Source organism: Helianthus annuus, chromosome 2, assembly GCF_002127325.2.
Source record: "Helianthus annuus cultivar XRQ/B chromosome 2, HanXRQr2.0-SUNRISE, whole genome shotgun sequence".
Lineage (NCBI taxonomy): Eukaryota > Viridiplantae > Streptophyta > Magnoliopsida > Asterales > Asteraceae > Helianthus > Helianthus annuus.
This window is the reverse complement of record NC_035434.2, coordinates 14,694,179-14,714,776: the sequence shown is the minus strand read 5'-3', so window position 1 is coordinate 14,714,776 and position 20,598 is coordinate 14,694,179. Positions and strand designations below refer to the sequence as shown.

The window sequence follows — 20,598 nt, the reverse complement described above, 5'->3', positions numbered from 1 at the left end:
GTTAACTCTTGATTAGAGAACAGAAGAGAATGCTAGGGAGCTCTTGAAATGATCAGTTGTAAGTGTTTTGTGTTGTGTGATTTGTTATGCACAAGGTGTGGCTATTTATAGCCAAAGGAAGCAACTTATGATCATTACAAGCACTACAATCAGTCCAGAGCTGATGGGTAGATGTCCCCTAAGTGTATGGGTTGAGCATAGGGTGCCCATGCCCCATAATTATGTGCATGATCGTTCACAAGCTCCAAAAGCCAAGTAGTTACAACCATTCTGCATCTGGGCACTTTACGCGGCCCGCATGGACATTCCATGCAATTTTTACGCGGGTCGCTTGGGATTAGAAGTTCAGACGCGTTATTGAGGAGGCTCGCGGCCCGCCTCAACTTATGTTGAAACCTTACGCGGGTCGCGTGAGGTTATATTTTCTGGATTTTTCAAATCTTTTATAATTATTACAGAATCTGGCCATTAATAACGAAATCTTTCGTAATGATTCGCCTGACCTTTCGAATTTGAAGGGGTAACTTTGCGGTTTGGCCCTCGGTTATTTACCGATAGGGGCCTCGTGTTAATTTCCCGCATTATTAAGTCCCCGGTTTATTTATTAATTATATTGGAAAGCCTTAACTTTCACTGTTGACGCTTTTAACCCTTCTTCTACGAATTTGATCGTAACTTTCTCGTTTCATATCGAAACTTCGCGAAATTCATATATATTATTTTAGTGAGGGTATAATACCGTTACAAAGTCTTTGGAACGTTAAAGGGTCACTCAGAGGTATTATTAAACATGTTGACACAGTTAACCCCTGTAGTTTGTAATCTCTCACTTTCTTCCGCGTTTTATTTTTGTACGATCTATAATTTATTCGTTTGAAGGTTTAAGCATTATTTAGGGATACTATACAGTATATTTACCCTTGTTGACATTTATAACCCTCGAATTTATATATACTTTCAAGGTTTGTCAAAATTAGTCCTTTATTTATTATAGATGCCACGTGTAAACAAATGACACGTGTTAACACATCGTTGGACACAAAATTTTGAGGTGTTACACACCAAAGTTCTTTTCTCCTATGAATGTGGACATGTGGTAGCTATCTTTCTTCCAAAAGAGACCCATAGGTTTGGTAGTTTATTGCAACTTGATTGTTTATATGATTGTTTAAGGGTCACCTAAGCAATTCAACACCAACTGCCAAAAAAAAAAAAAAAAAAAGAGAAAACCTCTAACTAGGATACTAATTTAATAGACTTTAACTTTATTTTTGTTTTCACAAAAATACCCTGTTTGGTCTTTTAGTTTATCTGATTGTTTAAACAATTAGAATTTGCCAAATGCTCAAACATTTAATAACCTAATTATTACAGCTTTAAGAGAGCACATCCAAGGACCATCCTCTATAGTATGTTTTATTATATCTTATTATTTGATTTCGATTATTCTATATCACAGTCACTTTTAAAAACGGACATCCAAACACCTCTGTAGTTTAAACAAGTCATCTGTAGTTATGATTCTAGAGTTCTGCTTATGCTTAGTTAGAACAACCAACATCTATTCCTTCAACAAAGTGAAAGATGTGAACCTGCAGTGATTAATGAACAAAATATTTGAAGTATTGCTGCAACTAGGTTTTTTTATAGAATATATTAGCTTTGTAGAGAAACCTTGCCTACCATGTAGGTGTATGGACATTGATTTTGTCTGTTGTAGGATAGCAAGATCAAAACTAATAAAAACTTCAGTCGTATCATCTTTTGGTAAGACAAACTAGCGCCACACCTTCGAATTATGGAACCGGTACTCCTAGCTATGAAATTTAAAGTCACTGGGTGATCTTGAACCGTCAAACCTTGTGATATTGGGCAAGAAGGCATGTCGTCCCTTACAACATCATGCTTGTAAAGCATTTGTGGAGAAAACGTTATTGCTTCATTCTTATGCCCACAAGTGGTGATAAAAGTCTACGTTACCAAGTTATTATTATATATTGGTATTTCATCTGAAAGGTAAGCAATTTTACATATTTAACCAACATTTATATACTTTACATTATGCAGCTTCTAGCAACGATGCACTCTGGTGTTACCATTGTTATCTCCCCTCTACTTTCTCTCATCCAGGACCATATAATTCCTTTGAACCTCAAGTTTGTTGTAACACCCTAACACGCTTTAATGGAAAAAGACGCAGCGGAATTTCGAACAATAAAATTTCTTTCAATGAACACGTTTTTGCCCTACTTGCAAATTCATTATAAAATACTTTCTTACAACAAGACTAGCTTTTGTACTCATTTACATAACAGAAACATACACTATAACTATCATTTTACATAATCAAGTATTCCCGTACAATCCGACTAGTGACTCGGTCTTTGATCGCTACTCCTTGGAATGAAAAATCTGTGATTCGTACTACCTGCACCCAACACATACAATCGAAACATTAGCACACATTACATGCAAACAAGATTCTTAATTGCGTGGTCTAGATTCGTTCTATCCACATATTCTCTCCATCCGTTAACTTTCTAGATGTAGTCATTCCCTCCGGGTGCTTAATCCTTAACGAACCTCGATGGAGAACCTGCACCACATTTCATTCTCGAGGCACGTTGTTAATATTGTCAATACTTAAGAGTATTGAAAACCACGTATGCATTACATACATAACTACGTACATACATACCTACACACATTCATACATATATTACTTCATACAAGAATACCTACTCACATACTTACCTACATACATACACGCATTACTACATATAAACTTACCTGCTCACATACTTACATACATGCATACATTACGGCATACGACTTACCTACTTAGGTGATTACATTCATACATACATACATACATGCCCTAATCCCTACAAGCATACCTACTCACATACTTAATCCATTACCCCGCGTACACGATCACATGTTTCGAACTAAATCACATGTCACGAATGCTTTTAAAATATCTTTCGGATCTTAAAGATGAGCTTCATACTCATCCATGACCTACCAAGCCATTTAGTAGGGTTAGGGATCATTATAGAGCTTAACAAGGCTTGGAATGGGTTCACGGGGGTCCGCGTTTGAAGAAAAACGAAGAAACTACACAAACAAAACAAGTACATCAGACCTCCACCATAAGCTACGGTGGCTACCGTAGCTTACGGTGGCCTCCAATTCCTTACGGCGGCCCTAACCTGCCTTACGGCAGAAACAACATTCCCAGCACCCACCGTAAGCTACGGTGGCTACCGTAGCTTACGGTGGCCCCTGTATCAGCCTTCCTTTTTAAAATACTAAAACTCGCGTAATTCATTCGTTTTGCGTCCGAATCACTTGGAACTTGTTTCTAATTGTCCGTAAAACATTTCCCTACATCTTATACTAAGAATCCTTACCCCGGGTCCTTAATCTTTTACAAACTTCATCATTGCTACTATACATATACATGATTATTCGACCCGTTTAGTACCACCAAAATTTCCTTTGTTATAACAACTCCTTCGTTATAAGTAACACTTAACTTAAAACTCACAATTATTACATATCCCTTGCATCATTCTTATCCACACATAAAAATATTAGGATTCTACATTTATACTAAGAAGTGAGTCGGAATCACTTACCTTAAGCGTCCGTATTCGTGACCGTTTCCTTGTCTCCTCTTGACCCGATTGCCATTTGTGCTTGCGTCCTCTTGACATGATGCTTATCATCTACACCTCACTACATTCACATTCTTGTTAGCATTCGAGATCTACATGTCACTAATCATGTCTAGTTCATATCTCGCATTTGACTTTCAATAGTCAATTTCAACAAGCACAAGGCATAAATATAACAATGCATCATTCCAATTTACACACTTTAACATACCATCAAGTATGAAACATAATGATTCATCATGCATCATTCAATCCTCCTAGTCTTACAATCATATAATATGATCTATCCATGCTATTCTAATATTTATTTACTTTTCATAAGGTTAACGGTTGAGTATGCAAACTTCCAACTTAGGAACATATATCCATTCCGATGTGGTCGTTATACCAATGACACCATAAACATTTCATACCCATATAGTAAAATACATACGAACATACGATCATCTAGTCACATACAAAATATACACCTACTTATGCTTTCATAACTCTACATTCAACAACCACATTGTTCAATATTCGCACAATCAAATTATCATCTTACCTATGTACATGACATAATTCCAACATTATCACTTATCAATAAACTACGCATCTCACATTCGTATACATTTGCACTTAATCACCATGAATCAAACGCATAAAGTACATGGCGAGCACTACATTATTGGAACTTAAGGTGCAAGTTCCTAATGCATAATTTTACCAAACCATACATTCAAATCCGAATTCTCATAACGATACCACCATAAGCATACTCAACTTATTAATTTGTTATCGGCTACACAATAAGCACCTTCTATACACAATTACCCATAGCCTTCATACAATTTCACAAATTTTGCTCTCTTGGGCATTTCATCGAACACTTGGTGGGTGTACTACTAACAAAGCATTATGTACAAGCTTTTAAAGTGTGATTCCTACTAATTCTTCACATAGTTCATTCACAATCAATCAAGTTGTAACAATATTTCATTCTAACTAGGAACATATGATTGTGACATCAATTAGTCATAACAAAATCATCCACAACAACTAATTAACAAGTAGAAATCTCAAAATTTCTAGTCATTCCTTAACATGCAAATGGGTTTTGCTTAAATTCATGTTCATATTCAAAATTCAACATATCTTGATGTTTACACATTTATGGCAACCATCACTCATACTAGATTCATCATTACATTCATGAATTATACTAAACCCACTAAATCAAACATCACCAAATTGCAAAATTCAACTTACTTGATGTAGGAAATACTTAGGTGATCATTAATCCATGTTCCTTCTTGAATTTGAGCTACAATTAACCCCTCAATTTGGTGATCTTCATGATTAGGGTTTAGGAACCTTCAAGGAGTTCCTGGCTCCTTCTCGAACACATGTACGTGTGTGTGTAATTGTGTGTTCATTTCACATATAATAACTCAACTTTCTTATAATCCCACCTTTAGTCCCTTGCATTAATCACTAGAGCATAAATGGGTATAACTTTAGTCATTTATTACTTCTAACCACAAACACACTTAACTAGGTTAAATAACCTAGTTATTCATTTCGTGCTAAGTCATATAAGAACATATGGCAATTATAAACATTCGGGTTTTGGGATGTTACAAATCTACCCCCCTTAAAGAAGGTTTCGTCCCCGAAACCTTTCTCGTTCCTTCTCTTACCTTTCTAACGTTCTCATTTAATGGGCACATTACAACATAATTCATTCGGGGTTTTGGGCAAAAGTTTGACCATGAATAATTATGATCGTACGCATTATGATCTTCTTAGATTAGTAATTAACTTCCATAATCACACGAATATCAGGGTCCGATCCAGAGCTCTTATTAGTGTCTTCCATTTTACATTGCCAGTTTCTAGTACATACTATCAATTAAATTTTCATTCGGTGAACCCTTTTCCAAATGTATACAATTATTACTGTTTACCTTTAAGCTCTTCAAGAGGGTTTGATATATTATTATGCGCGTATTATAATCATCCTATGACTTATTTTTTACAATCGAAATCACCCCCTTAAAACTCGCTTGTTATACTTACATGAAGACTAAGCATTACTTTCATGGTCACTATTGTTATTTATGCCATGTGTATCTTTTCTACAATGTCTTGCTCAAATGAACATGGCCAACATGTCGAGCATCAAGGTTAGTAGTCAACCATCTTACTCATATACTTCCGACCTATGATCATATACTCATCTAAACCTAGTCGGCCATACTAATGATACCACTTTCATTTCATAATCATGGCGAAAGACACGCATGTACATAAGTACATGATCAACTAATTACATATATGCACATGTATCTTCAATTCACTCATACTAACATATACAACAGATTATAGTTGACAGTTATGTTCAAAAACTAGAGATTTGACATAATCTCAACACCATTCTTTACTAATATGTCTATGTTTCTCATACTTTACCTTCAACTTACCTCATTTGTCCTACATTACTATCCTTCTCAATTCATACATCGCTAAAGTTGCCCACACAAGAGCACGATACAGGTTCTTCATATGCGAGTTTAATCCCATACCCAAAAAAAAAAATTTCGCTCATAACTTATAAAACGTAATTCCTAATGACATGGTTCTCTCCTTATGTTAACTATAAAGGAATCAACCATTACATACTATACCATACTTCTTTCACCATTCAATTTGCTGGGCGATTTCAATTTACCATTTTATACTTATCCGTCATAAATTAAAACACTTTACTTACCTCGTTTTCATTCCATACCACAACGATCTGTAAATCAGATCTGTCCACCTTCTTCACGAGTACTAGCCAGACCAGGCTAGATTCCATTCATCCATGTAATGTGCCTCCATTCGAACACATCTCTTCACCAATTCTGTTGGTTTCATCACACCAAGGATTTTAACATTACCTTCAAGAAATTTAACAGTTAGTACTTTTCATTTCTCACACGAAACTTTTTCATTCTGGTTACTTAGTTCACCAACCTTCATAATTTAATCTTTCGAGGCCAACTAACATTTCTTATTTGTAGTATATGCATCGAGGTATATGTTCGTACTTCCTTCCATTCATACTTACTTACAAAATCATTCATTACGTTATTTCGATACTCATGACCAAGCTTACCCTTTCCATTCATACTTACATTATTGTCTGGGTCATAGTCCGCCCTACATTACAACTATTACGGATCGATTACTAACAGATTTAACATCTAACGGGTTTAAAACTTCTTTCTTTCATTTTTAAATTTAGCTTTGCGAGCCCATTATGATCATCCTTTTGTTCATTTACTTTACATTTATTCATAGAACTCGTTTGACATAACTATGGTCAATTATCGACACAATACTGATGTGTGCAAACTTTACCTTTTATACGTTTCAAATCCGTCTTGTGGATTCAAACATTCCCTTCGAGCCTTTCATTCCTTGAATCCGTCTCGCGGATTCAAACATTCCATTCATATTTTTCATTCCTTACACGTGTTGATTCCGTCTCGCGGATTCAACAGATCATTCATACTTCATTCCTTTCATGCTTCGAGTCCGCCTCGCGGATTCCAGCATATCGTTCATACTTTCATTCCTGAAAGTCTTACATTTCTTTTCATCCACCCCTCACGTCCACCTACTACCTAATTCTAACGGACGTACCTGTAACAATTATCACGGTCTCACGAACATCATATGTTTCTTGTGTACTGGCCAGGTACGCAATCCACATACTAGTTTCGTGCCTTCGCGTAATCGCCACCTTATGTCCGCAGATTTAAGTTTCGGCACGTGTAACATTTTCAAAACTTCCTTATCATATTATTATTATATTTCATTTAAAATTTTCTTTCTCTTACTTAATTATACCATTTCATGCTCCCATAAGCTAATTTTACGTACCTTGATCAATATGTCATATTACATACCTTGGTGCCGGCGCTAGACCGCATTTACGAATCATCCTTTCCAAGCAGTCATACTGTCCTTAGACATAACATACTGTTAGTTATCTTCAAATACATACTTAAACACATACTTACCTTGGCTTCTTTCCTTAGATCTTGATCGAGTCTTAGATTGTACGGGTCATTAGTCACGAGAGCACACCGGTTTGAGTTCAAGTATTTACCTCCTTCTACTTGATTCCCTCAAACCAGGGCTCTGATACCAACTTGTAACACCCTAACACGCTTTAATGGAAAAAGACGCAGCGGAATTTCGAACAATAAAATTTCTTTCAATGAACACGTTTTTGCCCTACTTGCAAATTCATTATAAAATACTTTCTTACAACAAGACTAGCTTTTGTACTCATTTACATAACAGAAACATACACTATAACTATCATTTTACATAATCAAGTATTCCCGTACAATCCGACTAGTGACTCGGTCTTTGATCGCTACTCCTTGGAATGAAAAATCTGTGATTCGTACTACCTGCACCCAACACATACAATCGAAACATTAGCACACATTACATGCAAACAAGATTCTTAATTGCGTGGTCTAGATTCGTTCTATCCACATATTCTCTCCATCCGTTAACTTCCTAGATGTAGTCATTCCCTCCGGGTGCTTAATCCTTAACGAACCTCGATGGAGAACCTGCACCACATTTCATTCTCGAGGCACGTTGTTAATATTGTCAATACTTAAGAGTATTGAAAACCACGTATGCATTACATACATAACTACGTACATACATACCTACACACATTCATACATATATTACTTCATACAAGAATACCTACTCACATACTTACCTACATACATACACGCATTACTACATATAAACTTACCTGCTCACATACTTACATACATGCATACATTACGGCATACGACTTACCTACTTAGGTGATTACATTCATACATACATACATGCCCTAATCCCTACAAGCATACCTACTCACATACTTAATCCATTACCCCGCGTACACGATCACATGTTTCGAACTAAATCACATGTCACGAATGCTTTTAAAATATCTTTCGGATCTTAAAGATGAGCTTCATACTCATCCATGACCTACCAAGCCATTTAGTAGGGTTAGGGATCATTATAGAGCTTAACAAGGCTTGGAATGGGTTCACGGGGGTCCGCGTTTGAAGAAAAACGAAGAAACTACACAAACAAAACAAGTACATCAGACCTCCACCGTAAGCTACGGTGGCTACCGTAGCTTACGGTGGCCTCCAATTCCTTACGGCGGCCCTAACCTGCCTTACGGCAGAAACAACATTCCCAGCACCCACCGTAAGCTACGGTGGCTACCGTAGCTTACGGTGGCCCCTGTATCAGCCTTCCTTTTTAAAATACTAAAACTCGCGTAATTCATTCGTTTTGCGTCCGAATCACTTGGAACTTGTTTCTAATTGTCCGTAAAACATTTCCCTACATCTTATACTAAGAATCCTTACCCCGGGTCCTTAATCTTTTACAAACTTCATCATTGCTACTATACATATACATGATTATTCGACCCGTTTAGTACCACCAAAATTTCCTTTGTTATAACAACTCCTTCGTTATAAGTAACACTTAACTTAAAACTCACAATTATTACATATCCCTTGCATCATTCTTATCCACACATAAAAATATTAGGATTCTACATTTATACTAAGAAGTGAGTCGGAATCACTTACCTTAAGCGTCCGTATTCGTGACCGTTTCCTTGTCTCCTCTTGACCCGATTGCCATTTGTGCTTGCGTCCTCTTGACATGATGCTTATCATCTACACCTCACTACATTCACATTCTTGTTAGCATTCGAGATCTACATGTCACTAATCATGTCTAGTTCATATCTCGCATTTGACTTTCAATAGTCAATTTCAACAAGCACAAGGCATAAATATAACAATGCATCATTCCAATTTACACACTTTAACATACCATCAAGTATGAAACATAATGATTCATCATGCATCATTCAATCCTCCTAGTCTTACAATCATATAATATGATCTATCCATGCTATTCTAATATTTATTTACTTTTCATAAGGTTAACGGTTGAGTATGCAAACTTCCAACTTAGGAACATATATCCATTCCGATGTGGTCGTTATACCAATGACACCATAAACATTTCATACCCATATAGTAAAATACATACGATCATCTAGTCACATACAAAATATACACCTACTTATGCTTTCATAACTCTACATTCAACAACCACATTGTTCAATATTCGCACAATCAAATTATCATCTTACCTATGTACATGACATAATTCCAACATTATCACTTATCAATAAACTACGCATCTCACATTCGTACACATTTGCACTTAATCACCATGAATCAAACGCATAAAGTACATGGCGAGCACTACATTATTGGAACTTAAGGTGCAAGTTCCTAATGCATAATTTTACCAAACCATACATTCAAATCCGAATTCTCATAACGATACCACCATAAGCATACTCAACTTATTAATTTGTTATCGGCTACACAATAAGCACCTTCTATACACAATTACCCATAGCCTTCATACAATTTCACAAATTTTGCTCTCTTGGGCATTTCATCGAACACTTGGTGGGTGTACTACTAACAAAGCATTATGTACAAGCTTTTAAAGTGTGATTCCTACTAATTCTTCACATAGTTCATTCACAATCAATCAAGTTGTAACAATATTTCATTCTAACTAGGAACATATGATTGTGACATCAATTAGTCATAACAAAATCATCCACAACAACTAATTAACAAGTAGAAATCTCAAAATTTCTAGTCATTCCTTAACATGCAAATGGGTTTTGCTTAAATTCATGTTCATATTCAAAATTCAACATATCTTGATGTTTACACATCTATGGCAACCATCACTCATACTAGATTCATCATTACATTCATGAATTATACTAAACCCACTAAATCAAACATCACCAAATTGCAAAATTCAACTTACTTGATGTAGGAAATACTTAGGTGATCATTAATCCATGTTCCTTCTTGAATTTGAGCTACAATTAACCCCTCAATTTGGTGATCTTCATGATTAGGGTTTAGGAACCTTCAAGGAGTTCCTGGCTCCTTCTCGAACACATGTACGTGTGTGTGTAATTGTGTGTTCATTTCACATATAATAACTCAACTTTCTTATAATCCCACCTTTAGTCCCTTGCATTAATCACTAGAGCATAAATGGGTATAACTTTAGTCATTTATTACTTCTAACCACAAACACACTTAACTAGGTTAAATAACCTAGTTATTCATTTCGTGCTAAGTCATATAAGAACATATGGCAATTATAAACATTCGGGTTTTGGGATGTTACATTTGTAGTACCGTTAACTTTTTAAAATTCACAACAGAATACTTCCCAAGCATCTGTTGTTCTCCAAGAGTTAAGGCAAGGCCTTTTTATTTGTATGTTTAGTTTATTGTCTGCCATTAAAACCTATAGATAATTTAGAGACAAAAAGTTGGTTTTCAAGTTTCTTAGCTTTACTGTTAGTTACTACTTATTCTCATTGCTATTACTGGAGTTATTTTCAAGCGTCTTAACTTTACTGTTAGTTACTACTTATTCTCATTGCTATTTATGGAGTTATATTTTGCAGTATATAAATAGTAACACCATTTGGTTCTATATATAAATTTGGGTTGTGTCTCATTTCAAACCGGTCAAACTAGAAGTAGTTATAAAATATTCTCTCTTTGTTTTTTCTGTATAATGATTCTATATTTTGTGAACATACAATACCTTGACATTCTTTGCCATTTGGTTCATATTTACTTTTTGACATTTTCTGTTTTATTCAACCCGTGTAACACACGGGTCAATAACCTAGTTTTGAATAAAGAAAAGTTAATTTATAAGGCAAAAGAAGGGGACAAGTAATGCATAATCTATAAAATTATCCCAAACTATATCAACTTGCAATTTAGTATTTATTATTTCAATCATTAATAAACTTATAACGATAGATAAACCACTATACACCAAAACGAATTCATATGCCTTACATTGATATTATTGTTTTAATATTGACAGTGAAACTAGAATGTATTGTGGCTGTAGTTTAGTGGTAAGAATTCCACGTTGTGGCCGTGGAGACCTGGGCTCGAATCCCAGCAGCCACATAATTTTTTACTTTTTGTTATTTTTTTAAGTTCAGTGTTTTAAAAACCGGTTCAAACCAGCCAGTCGTACCGGTTGAACCGTCCGATACACCCGGTTAAACCGTTTTTTAGTCAAATTCGGTACGGTATAAAAACCAAATTTTAAAATGTTGAATTTTTTGTTAGATTTTGTTCCATATTTATTATTATTTCATCAATGAAAACGGCCCAGTTTCTGCTGCCTGGCTTTTATAAATGAACCCAGCCCATTGGCAAGTTCCTGCTAGTTGGCTGCCTTAATTTTATGAAAGCTTGAGTAGGGATGAACATTTGGTACTGGGTCCGGTACTGTATCGGTATTTATGGGTAAAACACCGTGCTCATCCCTAAGCTTGAGCACGAGTTTTACTTGTTGATTGGACTAAATGACAAAACTCAAATAACCCATTATTTGTTACTGTTTATTCGAATGTAACTCAAACCAAGTTTTCGGAAACGAATGGCTAATTCGTTTTCAGTTTAAAACCGAATCAACTAAAAAGTAAATATTTATAATTCGGTTTGGTTTTAAACAGTCTTAGTTTGATTTAGGTTTTCAGCTTTTTTTTTTTTTTTGAACGGCAAGGAATGACGTGCCAACCACCGTAACATCGGGCGTTGTGACCAAGGTTGACTACTCGACCGCCGCCAGCCCCTTAGCTCTCCTAGATACGCGAAAACTCGACCTCCACCCATCCGAAGGCACGACGGTGAAATAATCAGTAAAAACTCGCCTCCCATTCAAGACGAACCGACGCCACCCGTATTTGCCCTTCACGTTAAAAGACTACATCATTCTCAAATATCGCAAAACCCATTGACACCTCACGTGAAAACATCACAAAATTCGCACAACCCACGTCCCAATATCACCTCACCTCGTGATACTCCAATTTCACCATCTTTAAGATTTCACTCACAACTCACAAATTTAACAAACTACAATTAATCCAAACAATTGTTATATTCTTACACCATCGTTAAGCTCAAGATATATGGCGGATTGGGGGCCGGTTCTGGTGGCGGTGGTGCTATTCGTGCTGTTAACACCAGGGTTACTGTTCCAGCTGCCGGGTCATGACCGGGTGGTGGAGTTTGGCAGCATGAGAACCAGCTGCGCTGCGGTGATCGCTCATGCGGTTATCTTTTTCGGCATACTTGCACTCTTTCTGATCACCATCCGGGTTCATGTGTACACCGGCTAGTAATTTGAATTAAAGGAGTATATTTAAGAGTATGTTAGTTTGTCGTTAAAATATATGTTGTATTTACATTTAGCCCTCTGCTTGTTTGGTTTAATTGCTATGTATACCCTTTATTTTCAACATGTGGTAATTTAATTTGAATTTTATTTGAATTATTATTCAGGTTAAAAGAGTTATATTTAAAGTAACATAAGGAATTATTGTAGGAAAACTGATAAATGAAATGAATCTGAAGTTATTTTCTTATGGTCATGAAAATAAATACATTATTTAAGGATATTATGGCATATCTTTTTTTTTTGAGCATTGTTAGTTGGGTCATGGGTGCGTAGTTTTATACTTTTATGGTTGGTTTAAAACAGTGTTTTTGAAAACAAATCGGCGACCAGTAACCATCGATACGGTTTGTCTCGTTGAATACTCTTGAACCGTCTATCAAAATTTATTAGGTTCTCTTACTTTTACATCAAAAGATAAAAGTTATATATTTTGCTTTACGTTGGTTAAATGTACTTTTTATTTTTAATTTATTTATAACATCATCTGTTTTTTAATGGATCCGACTAGTGGACCTATACAATCGGTTCGATGACCAGTCTGGTTATGAGAACTGTTTTGTAATAGTATCGCTAGACGTGAGTTTGGTCATTTTGGAAGTTTACCCGAAAAGGTTGGCTCAGTTTGACCGTTTAGGACCACATGGTTTTAGCCAAAACATAAATGGTTACACTTCAAATGCAATGGGACATCATAGAGAGAGATTGATAAAAGTCACAACAAACATAAACACATTAACTAAAAATTAGCTAAGACCAAATGTCCCACAACAACACAATATTAATTAAGTCTGGTGATTTAACAAGCAAACATAGAATCTTGTTTCATGCAGGCCAACCCTGCATTTGATGATGATGATGGCTCATGCTCGACGAGGTCGCTCCCGAGATTTGTTCAGTCTGGTACCTAAAATCACAAATCTTGAATCTTATTACAACATTTACAAATAAAAAGAAAAATATAGTTAACATCTTTCAATATATATAGGGCGGGGTTCTAGAGTGAACACTAGTGTATTTGCGAACTGAGTGAACAAATCCTGGCCATTGATCTACACACGTGTATGGCCAGGATCTCATTATCAAATCGTAAAATACACTAGTGTATTTCAACATGAAATCCTGGCTATTGATCTACACACGTGTATGGCCAGGATTAGTTCACTCAGTTCGCAAGCTACACTACTGTTCACTCTTGAACCTAATCCTATATATATATATATATATATATATATATATATATATATATATATATATATATATGATAGGTGTATTCTTACCCGATTTGCAATGTGGTTTCGCAGCCAGTCGGATGATAAAACGCACCATGTGCAGGATGAGACACTTGGTGCTGATGATGATGCCCATAAACCATTCCATTCGCGTGTGCGTGAGCGTGTACATCCCATTGGAGTGCCTCTGCTTGGCTTTCTTCATCTAACTGTGAGCACAAGAACTTTCAACATGTAAATCATTCGTTTTGACTTTGATTTGAGCTAAACGGGCTAGTTTTACACGGATAAATGGGCGAGTCGAAGCGTCTTGTAGGATCCGCATGAAATTAGGGGTGTTCAAAAAGCTCATGGCTCGAGCTTCAGTAAAAAAGCTCGTTTTGTTTTCAAGACGAGCCAGCTCGTTTTGTAATCGAGCTAAGCTCCAGCCAGGGGTGCTTAGCTCGATGGCTCGGTTCTATGGTTTGACTTGTGGCTCGACTCATGGCCCGTATGTATGTGTGTGTGTGTATATATATTTAGAAATGTGTGTTAAATTTTTTATTTTTTAATTTTATGTTATCAATATTTGTAAAAAAATTAATTATTATTTTTTTTTAAAAAGTAACGAGCCGACTCGATTGGGCTCAAGATGGCTCGAAGTTTTAACACGTCGAGCTCAACCTTTCAGCTCGAAAAGATAATCAAGCCGAGCCAAGCTGGCTCGTTTAAGTTCGAGCTTGAGCCCAACCTGGCTCGGCTCGGCTCGGCTCGGCGCTACCTGAAATTTACCATTTTTGACCCGAACCCGTTTTGCAAACTCTACATTTTGTAAAGAAACTAGATACAAAAGATAAAAAGCATGCATACTCTGAGTCGAAGCGTCTTGTTGTACTCGTAAAGTTGGTGTTCCTGTACACCATAAAAAAGTTATAACCATTTCAAATAAAATATATAGTGAAGCAAAAAGTCAAAAAGTCAAATTCCAAAACAAGTTCATACCATCTTTTGTTGTTCGTAAAGCTTATCGATCAGCGACTGAGTCTGCGTACAAGATAAAAGCCGATTACTAACAACACAAAACCGTAACATCATCATGCTATTTATTAGATGAAGAAACATGGGTCGTATACAATAATGTGATTCGGATAGGGGTTTTGGTTGACTTCAAAAAAGTCAAAGTTGCTGACTTTTTAGAGTCAAATTGTTCATAGCTTTTGAGTATGTGTTAACAAGATCATAATCCAAAAAGACAACATTTTTATGCTATTTGGTAGATAAATAAACATGGGTTATTGGGTTAATCAGCAAAAGCAATACGTATACCGGATTTTTGTTGATTTCGCGAAAGGTCAAACATGTTGACTTTCAAGAGTCAAACTTGTAACATTTAAGAACAAATTATAAGCATGAAAATGTACCCTTATTGTCCTAATCTGTTTCAATGAACAATGAAGCTGCCTTTCAAGCGACTCGAGCTCGTTGGTAGTCAACGAGTCAATCTCCTCACCATAGTAATTCCTGAAATTTACAGCCACTTAAAACCAAGTTCGTAACAGAATATTAAAATCGATCACGAAGTTGCACGTAAATGTGTTCTTGCCTTTCGAGTTGTTTCAAAGCATCGTAGCGTTCTTTAAGCCTCATGTATTCCTGGTAACTGCTTTGTTCCTAATCAAATGAAAAACATAAATTTGTTGACTTTTTGTGAGTCAACCATAGTAACAAATTTGACTTTTGAAGATAAAAGTCAAAACAAGTCCATCACTTTTTCCCAGTCCCATGTTTCATTTCAGTTTTATATCAAAACACCATCTTATCAACCATCATTTCATAATGACTAGTGACATAAATTATACAAATAAATAAAAAAATATTGATCAAATCATAAAAATGAAATTATAATAATATTTTAGATTTAGAATCTTGTAATACCTGAAGATCCTCCTTGGCTGGCTTTCTTTGTTCTGGTGGCCCAAAACTACACTTCTCATACCTCTCAAGTGTTTTCAGCATGCTTTAAATTTCCAAAAAAAAAAAAAAAGAATTAGAATCTTGAAATTTTATGAGATTTTTCAAGAAAATATCTTTTTGTTTCATTTGAGATTATCTATCTTGTGTTATAAAAAAAAATTGAAATTATACCAAAAAAACATATAGTTTTACAATACCCATGTGGGAAATTGGATTTAAAGATGAATTATTTATGCAAAAAGAAAGATTTGCAAGAAAGAAACTAGGGTTTAAATTTAATGATACACCTCAAGTGTTTTCAACATGGTTTCAATTTCCAAATGAAAAACATGAAAAAAAAAAAAAAACTTTTAATATGAAAATTGAAACAAAATCCAAAAATATATAAACTTGTTGCAAACTTGCAATACCCATGTGGGAAAATGGATTTAAAGAAGAATTATTTATACAAAAAAAAAAAGAATAAATAAAGAAAGAAAGTAAGGTTTGATGGATGAGAAGACCTAGAGGTGCTAGAGAACTCATAGAGTTTGCCACGAGTGGAGAAGATGATGAGAGCAACTTCAGCATCACAAAGGACAGAAAGTTCATAAGCTTTCTTGAGAAGACCATTTCTTCTCTTGGCAAAGGTAACCTGCCTGTTTATCTTGTTCTCAATTCTCTTCAACTCTAACCTTCCTTTTCCCATATCTCTTTCTTTTATCTTCTCTTCTTTTCTTTTCTCTTTTCTTTTATAACCCACAAAACTTGGCTCTTCAACTTTAAAGGCTAGCTAGCTACTAGTGTTTGAGATTTGTTACCTTTTATTATTATTTTAGCTTTGAGTTAATTACTGTTTTCGTCCATGTGGTTTGTCAAAAATCACTATTTCAGTCCATTAGTTTAAAAATTGCGGTTTCAGTCCCTGTGGTTTTACTTTCGTAACCATTTCAGTCCATGTGCTTTCACTTTCGTAACCATTCCAATCCATTTATTCTGTTAGTACAGGGACTGAAATGGTTACGATGTGGACTTAAATGATTACGAAAGTGAAACCACGGGGACTGAAATCGCAATTTTTAAACTAATGGACTGAAATAGTGATTTTTGACAAACCACAGGGACGAAAACAGTAATTAACTCTGTTTAAAACTAGTAATAGTAATAAGTTCACAAATATCAAACTGATTAGTCCAACCGTTATGTAATGTGTTAACCATATCAAAACGCACGTTTTGACGTATCCGAATGAACTCAATGTATCCTATAGTTGTATTGTGATTGGATCAAAACGTAACATGAATCGAATTTATATCGTACAATCATAACATATTATACGTGGCCCGAGTAATTCGAATTTATATCGTCAAGCCAAAAACTCTCGAGGGGTCAAAGTGGCATTTACAAAGTTCATAAAAAGTTAAGTGGTAAAAAATTGTATTTCCTAAACTTTAGGGCTAAGAAAAAGTAAAGATAAAATTTGTTAAAGTTTGGCTGAAAATGAAACTACGACAAAGTTAGGATGTCAAAAGCAAAGTATTTGTAAAATGGAGTAGTAGTTTAGGAACTAAATTTGTCATTTTATGAAACTTTGAAGGTACCAAAGTCAAGGAACTAAAATTGCAACATCATAAAATATGGAGGAGAGGAGACAATGCCGGTGGGGTTTCCACCGACTTTATGTTTTAAGTTATAGTATAATATATAAATTTTAAGTTGGTTTAAAACTATTTACAAATCATAAGATAAATAGTTAATACGGAATCTTTGCCGTTCAAAAAAAAAATAATACAAAATCTTTAACACTTCTAAATAGGGTGTAAACAAGTCAACTTGTTCGTAAGCTACGTTAAAAGTCTGAGCGCTAGTTTAATTGGATCTCGCCAATGAGCTAGTGGTGGAGTGGTAAGGGAGAGACCTTGTGTTCCAAGTGACCCAAGTTCAATTCCTGCCCCTAGCATTTAGTTTCTGCGGCACCTGGTGATGATGGGAGACTAGGCGAGTAGGCGGCGATCGCTAGTTCGATCCTTGAACTGAGCGGGTTTTACCTCACCGCACTGTCGTGCCTTCGGGCGAGTGTTCACGGGCTTCGGCCCTAGGTGAGGGTTTTCCTCGGTTCGGAAGGCGAGTGTATCCCGATGTGGTGAATTTCGCCAGTAGCCCATTTGGAGGATTCGTTGGCCGTTCAAAAAAAAAGTTTAATTGGATCTCATTTAAAAATGATTAAATGAGTCTATGCCAAGCTTCATATACCAAGTTTCAATTATATATATTATGTAATTGAAAAACACAATAAAAATAATTACTTAAGTACATAATAATATATATTATGTAAATAAAAAATACAATAAAGATTTAATTTATGTAAATAAAAAATTAATTACTTGTTGTAAGGAAACTCAAATACACCTTGAGATACATAGATAATTTCTTTTTGGAATTTGTTTCTGAAAATGTTTCCTGATAATATAATCTTTTTTAACAGCAAAATTCCCCTTCTTAGACACTCCAAGACTAGAAGTCTCACCACTTTGTTAGGAGGAGGATTCTATTGTCCTCATTTGGACCTATCTAGATATAATTTAATATGTAATTTAAATATGATAAGATTAACCAAAAAAATTTTAGAAAAATCTTGTATATTTAAGAAAAAAAAAATACTGAAATTATTTTTTACCGAGTTATCATTTGGACATGTGTAACAAATTTGGATTACTTTTCATATGTTCAAGGGCGGACCCAGGTTTGGACCTAGGTGATGGGTTGATTGGGCGGACGCACCCTTTGAGAAAAGAAATTTAATGAATTTTATAGATGAAAATCTCGATTGCACCCCTTGAGAGTTTGGTTAAAATCTTAGTTCGCACCCTCAGAAAGTAATTTCTGGGTTTGCCACTATGGTATGTATAAGAAAAGAGTATCTGATACTTTTTACACAAATTTATATGTTATATAAATCTCGATTGCACCACTTTTCATATGTTATATAAGAAACTATATTGGATAATAAAATGTTCTTTGAATCATTTGATCTCGATACCTAAAACTAAGGCACTCCCAGGTTTGAGAGTATTTTAAAACTAGTTTTATTTTATTTTTAGAATGAATTTCAAGAATTGTCCTTTATCTTTATACTCATTTTTCAGGCGTTGTCCTTTATGTTCAAAATTGATGAGTTTTGTCCTTTATGTTTTTATATCATACACGTTTTATCATTTAGGTCTAACCCAGTTAGTTTTTTCAGTTAAATTTGGTCATGTGCTTTGTACATGAGAGCATCTTTTGTCAATTCAAAGGTAAGTTCAATGACAGATTTACAGCTCAAAGCTTCTGCAACCTTTGAATTGACAAAAATGCGCTCATGTACAAAGTACATGACCAAATTTAACTGAAAAAACAAATTGGGTTAGGCCTAAAGGACAAAACGTGTATGATATGAAAACATAAAGGACAAAACTCGTCAATTATGAACATAAAGGACAGCGCCTGAAAATGGGTATAAAGATAAAGGACAATCCTTGAAATTCACTCTTATTTTTATCTATAGTGATTTACTCTAAACTGATTATAAATTTGGTTTATAAATCAGAGAAATCGTTTATAAGAGATAATTTTAAACACTCCTAAAGTGTAAAAAAAATAAATAAGTTAATATAATTATAATAAAAACATTGCATATTATTATTATTATTATTATTATTATTATTATTATTATTATTATTATTATTATTATCATTATTATTATTCAATTACTACATTTAAAATTATTAATAGATGTGATGTATGAGTCATTAAAACTGTACAAATCTAAAAAAAAACATAAAATAATGCTTTCAGGCTTTCACCCTACCACCATTGTTTGAAGAATGCCCTAATATATGAGTTTTTCTTGTCCGTGATTCATCTTTCTAGCCGCACAAGGCGACCTACGCCACCTCAGCCACGGACATCTCCAACGGATAGCAATGGAAATGATAGTAAACTAGTTGTAATAGATTAAGCAACTTAAATAAGATGATATTATTCTAGATTTTTTTTTTCTCAAAACTTATATATTAGAAAATTATTAAAGTTGTTTTTATTTTGTTGGATTATATTTTTTAGTTTTTATTTAATATGTAAATTTACTTTTAGTATAATTAAATATACAATTTTATTTTGTTTCTTTTACGTGTTAAAATAAATTTTATTAAAAATAAGTTATATCTCAAAGCGACCCAGAAGTTATCTCCGGTTTCACTTTAAATCATTGTGTCGTAAAAATGGATGTAGTTTAGTTTTGGAAAAAAAAAATATTACAGTATATTAGTATTTTTTCTAAATACTTAAAAAAGAAAAAAAAAAAACTATTCAATCGA

At 34.7% G+C, this 20,598-nt stretch overlaps 2 protein-coding genes, 2 long non-coding RNA genes and 1 other non-coding gene across 5 annotated transcripts; 2 read left to right on the top strand and 3 right to left on the bottom strand.

Moving 5' to 3' along the window:
• Window positions 1-2,226: 2,226 nt before the first annotated feature.
• LOC110926656 lies at window positions 2,227-5,071 on the bottom strand. Its single transcript, XR_002585332.1, has 3 exons — window positions 4,929-5,071; window positions 3,642-3,741; window positions 2,227-2,428 (listed from the first exon to the last, which is right to left on the bottom strand). It is a non-coding gene; the product is annotated as an uncharacterized LOC110926656 (long non-coding RNA).
• A 2,780-nt stretch (window positions 5,072-7,851) lies between these two features.
• LOC110926655 lies at window positions 7,852-10,759 on the bottom strand. The gene is made up of 3 exons (XR_002585330.2): window positions 10,617-10,759; window positions 9,338-9,437; window positions 7,852-8,128 (listed from the first exon to the last, which is right to left on the bottom strand). It is a non-coding gene; the product is annotated as an uncharacterized LOC110926655 (long non-coding RNA).
• A 966-nt stretch (window positions 10,760-11,725) lies between these two features.
• Window positions 11,726-11,797, top strand: TRNAH-GUG. Its single transcript has one exon. It is a non-coding gene; the product is annotated as a tRNA-His (tRNA).
• Window positions 11,798-12,705: 908 nt separating this feature from the next.
• Window positions 12,706-13,172, top strand: LOC110926654. The gene has a single exon (XM_022170384.2). It carries the CDS (start codon window positions 12,811-12,813, stop codon window positions 13,018-13,020), a length of 210 nt encoding a protein of 69 aa, XP_022026076.1. The 5' UTR covers window positions 12,706-12,810; the 3' UTR covers window positions 13,021-13,172.
• Window positions 13,173-13,756: 584 nt separating this feature from the next.
• On the bottom strand, window positions 13,757-17,023 carry LOC110926652 (agamous-like MADS-box protein MADS4). Its single transcript, XM_022170382.2, has 8 exons — window positions 16,765-17,023; window positions 16,223-16,304; window positions 15,891-15,958; window positions 15,709-15,808; window positions 15,290-15,331; window positions 15,158-15,199; window positions 14,357-14,517; window positions 13,757-13,983 (listed from the first exon to the last, which is right to left on the bottom strand). The coding sequence occupies exons 1-8, from the start codon at window positions 16,947-16,949 to the stop codon at window positions 13,902-13,904; spliced, it is 762 nt and encodes a 253-aa protein (XP_022026074.1). The 5' UTR covers window positions 16,950-17,023; the 3' UTR covers window positions 13,757-13,901.
• Between the last annotated feature and the right edge of the window lie 3,575 nt (window positions 17,024-20,598).

What these genes read in the sequence shown, in the direction of transcription:
- LOC110926652 (XM_022170382.2), bottom strand. Translation starts at nt 16,949, where the DNA reads ATGGGAAAAGGAAGGTTAGAGTTGAAGAGAATTGAGAACAAGATAAAC. An exon ending in AACAGATTAGGACAATAAGG is followed by an intron (nt 15,332 to 15,708) that starts GTACATTTTCAT and finishes TCTTGTACGCAG; the next exon opens with ACTCAGTCGCTGATCGATAA. An exon ending in GAAACCACATTGCAAATCGG is followed by an intron (nt 13,984 to 14,356) that starts GTAAGAATACAC and finishes TTGTGATTTTAG; the next exon opens with GTACCAGACTGAACAAATCT.
- LOC110926654 (XM_022170384.2), top strand. Translation starts at nt 12,811, where the DNA reads ATGGCGGATTGGGGGCCGGTTCTGGTGGCGGTGGTGCTATTCGTGCTG.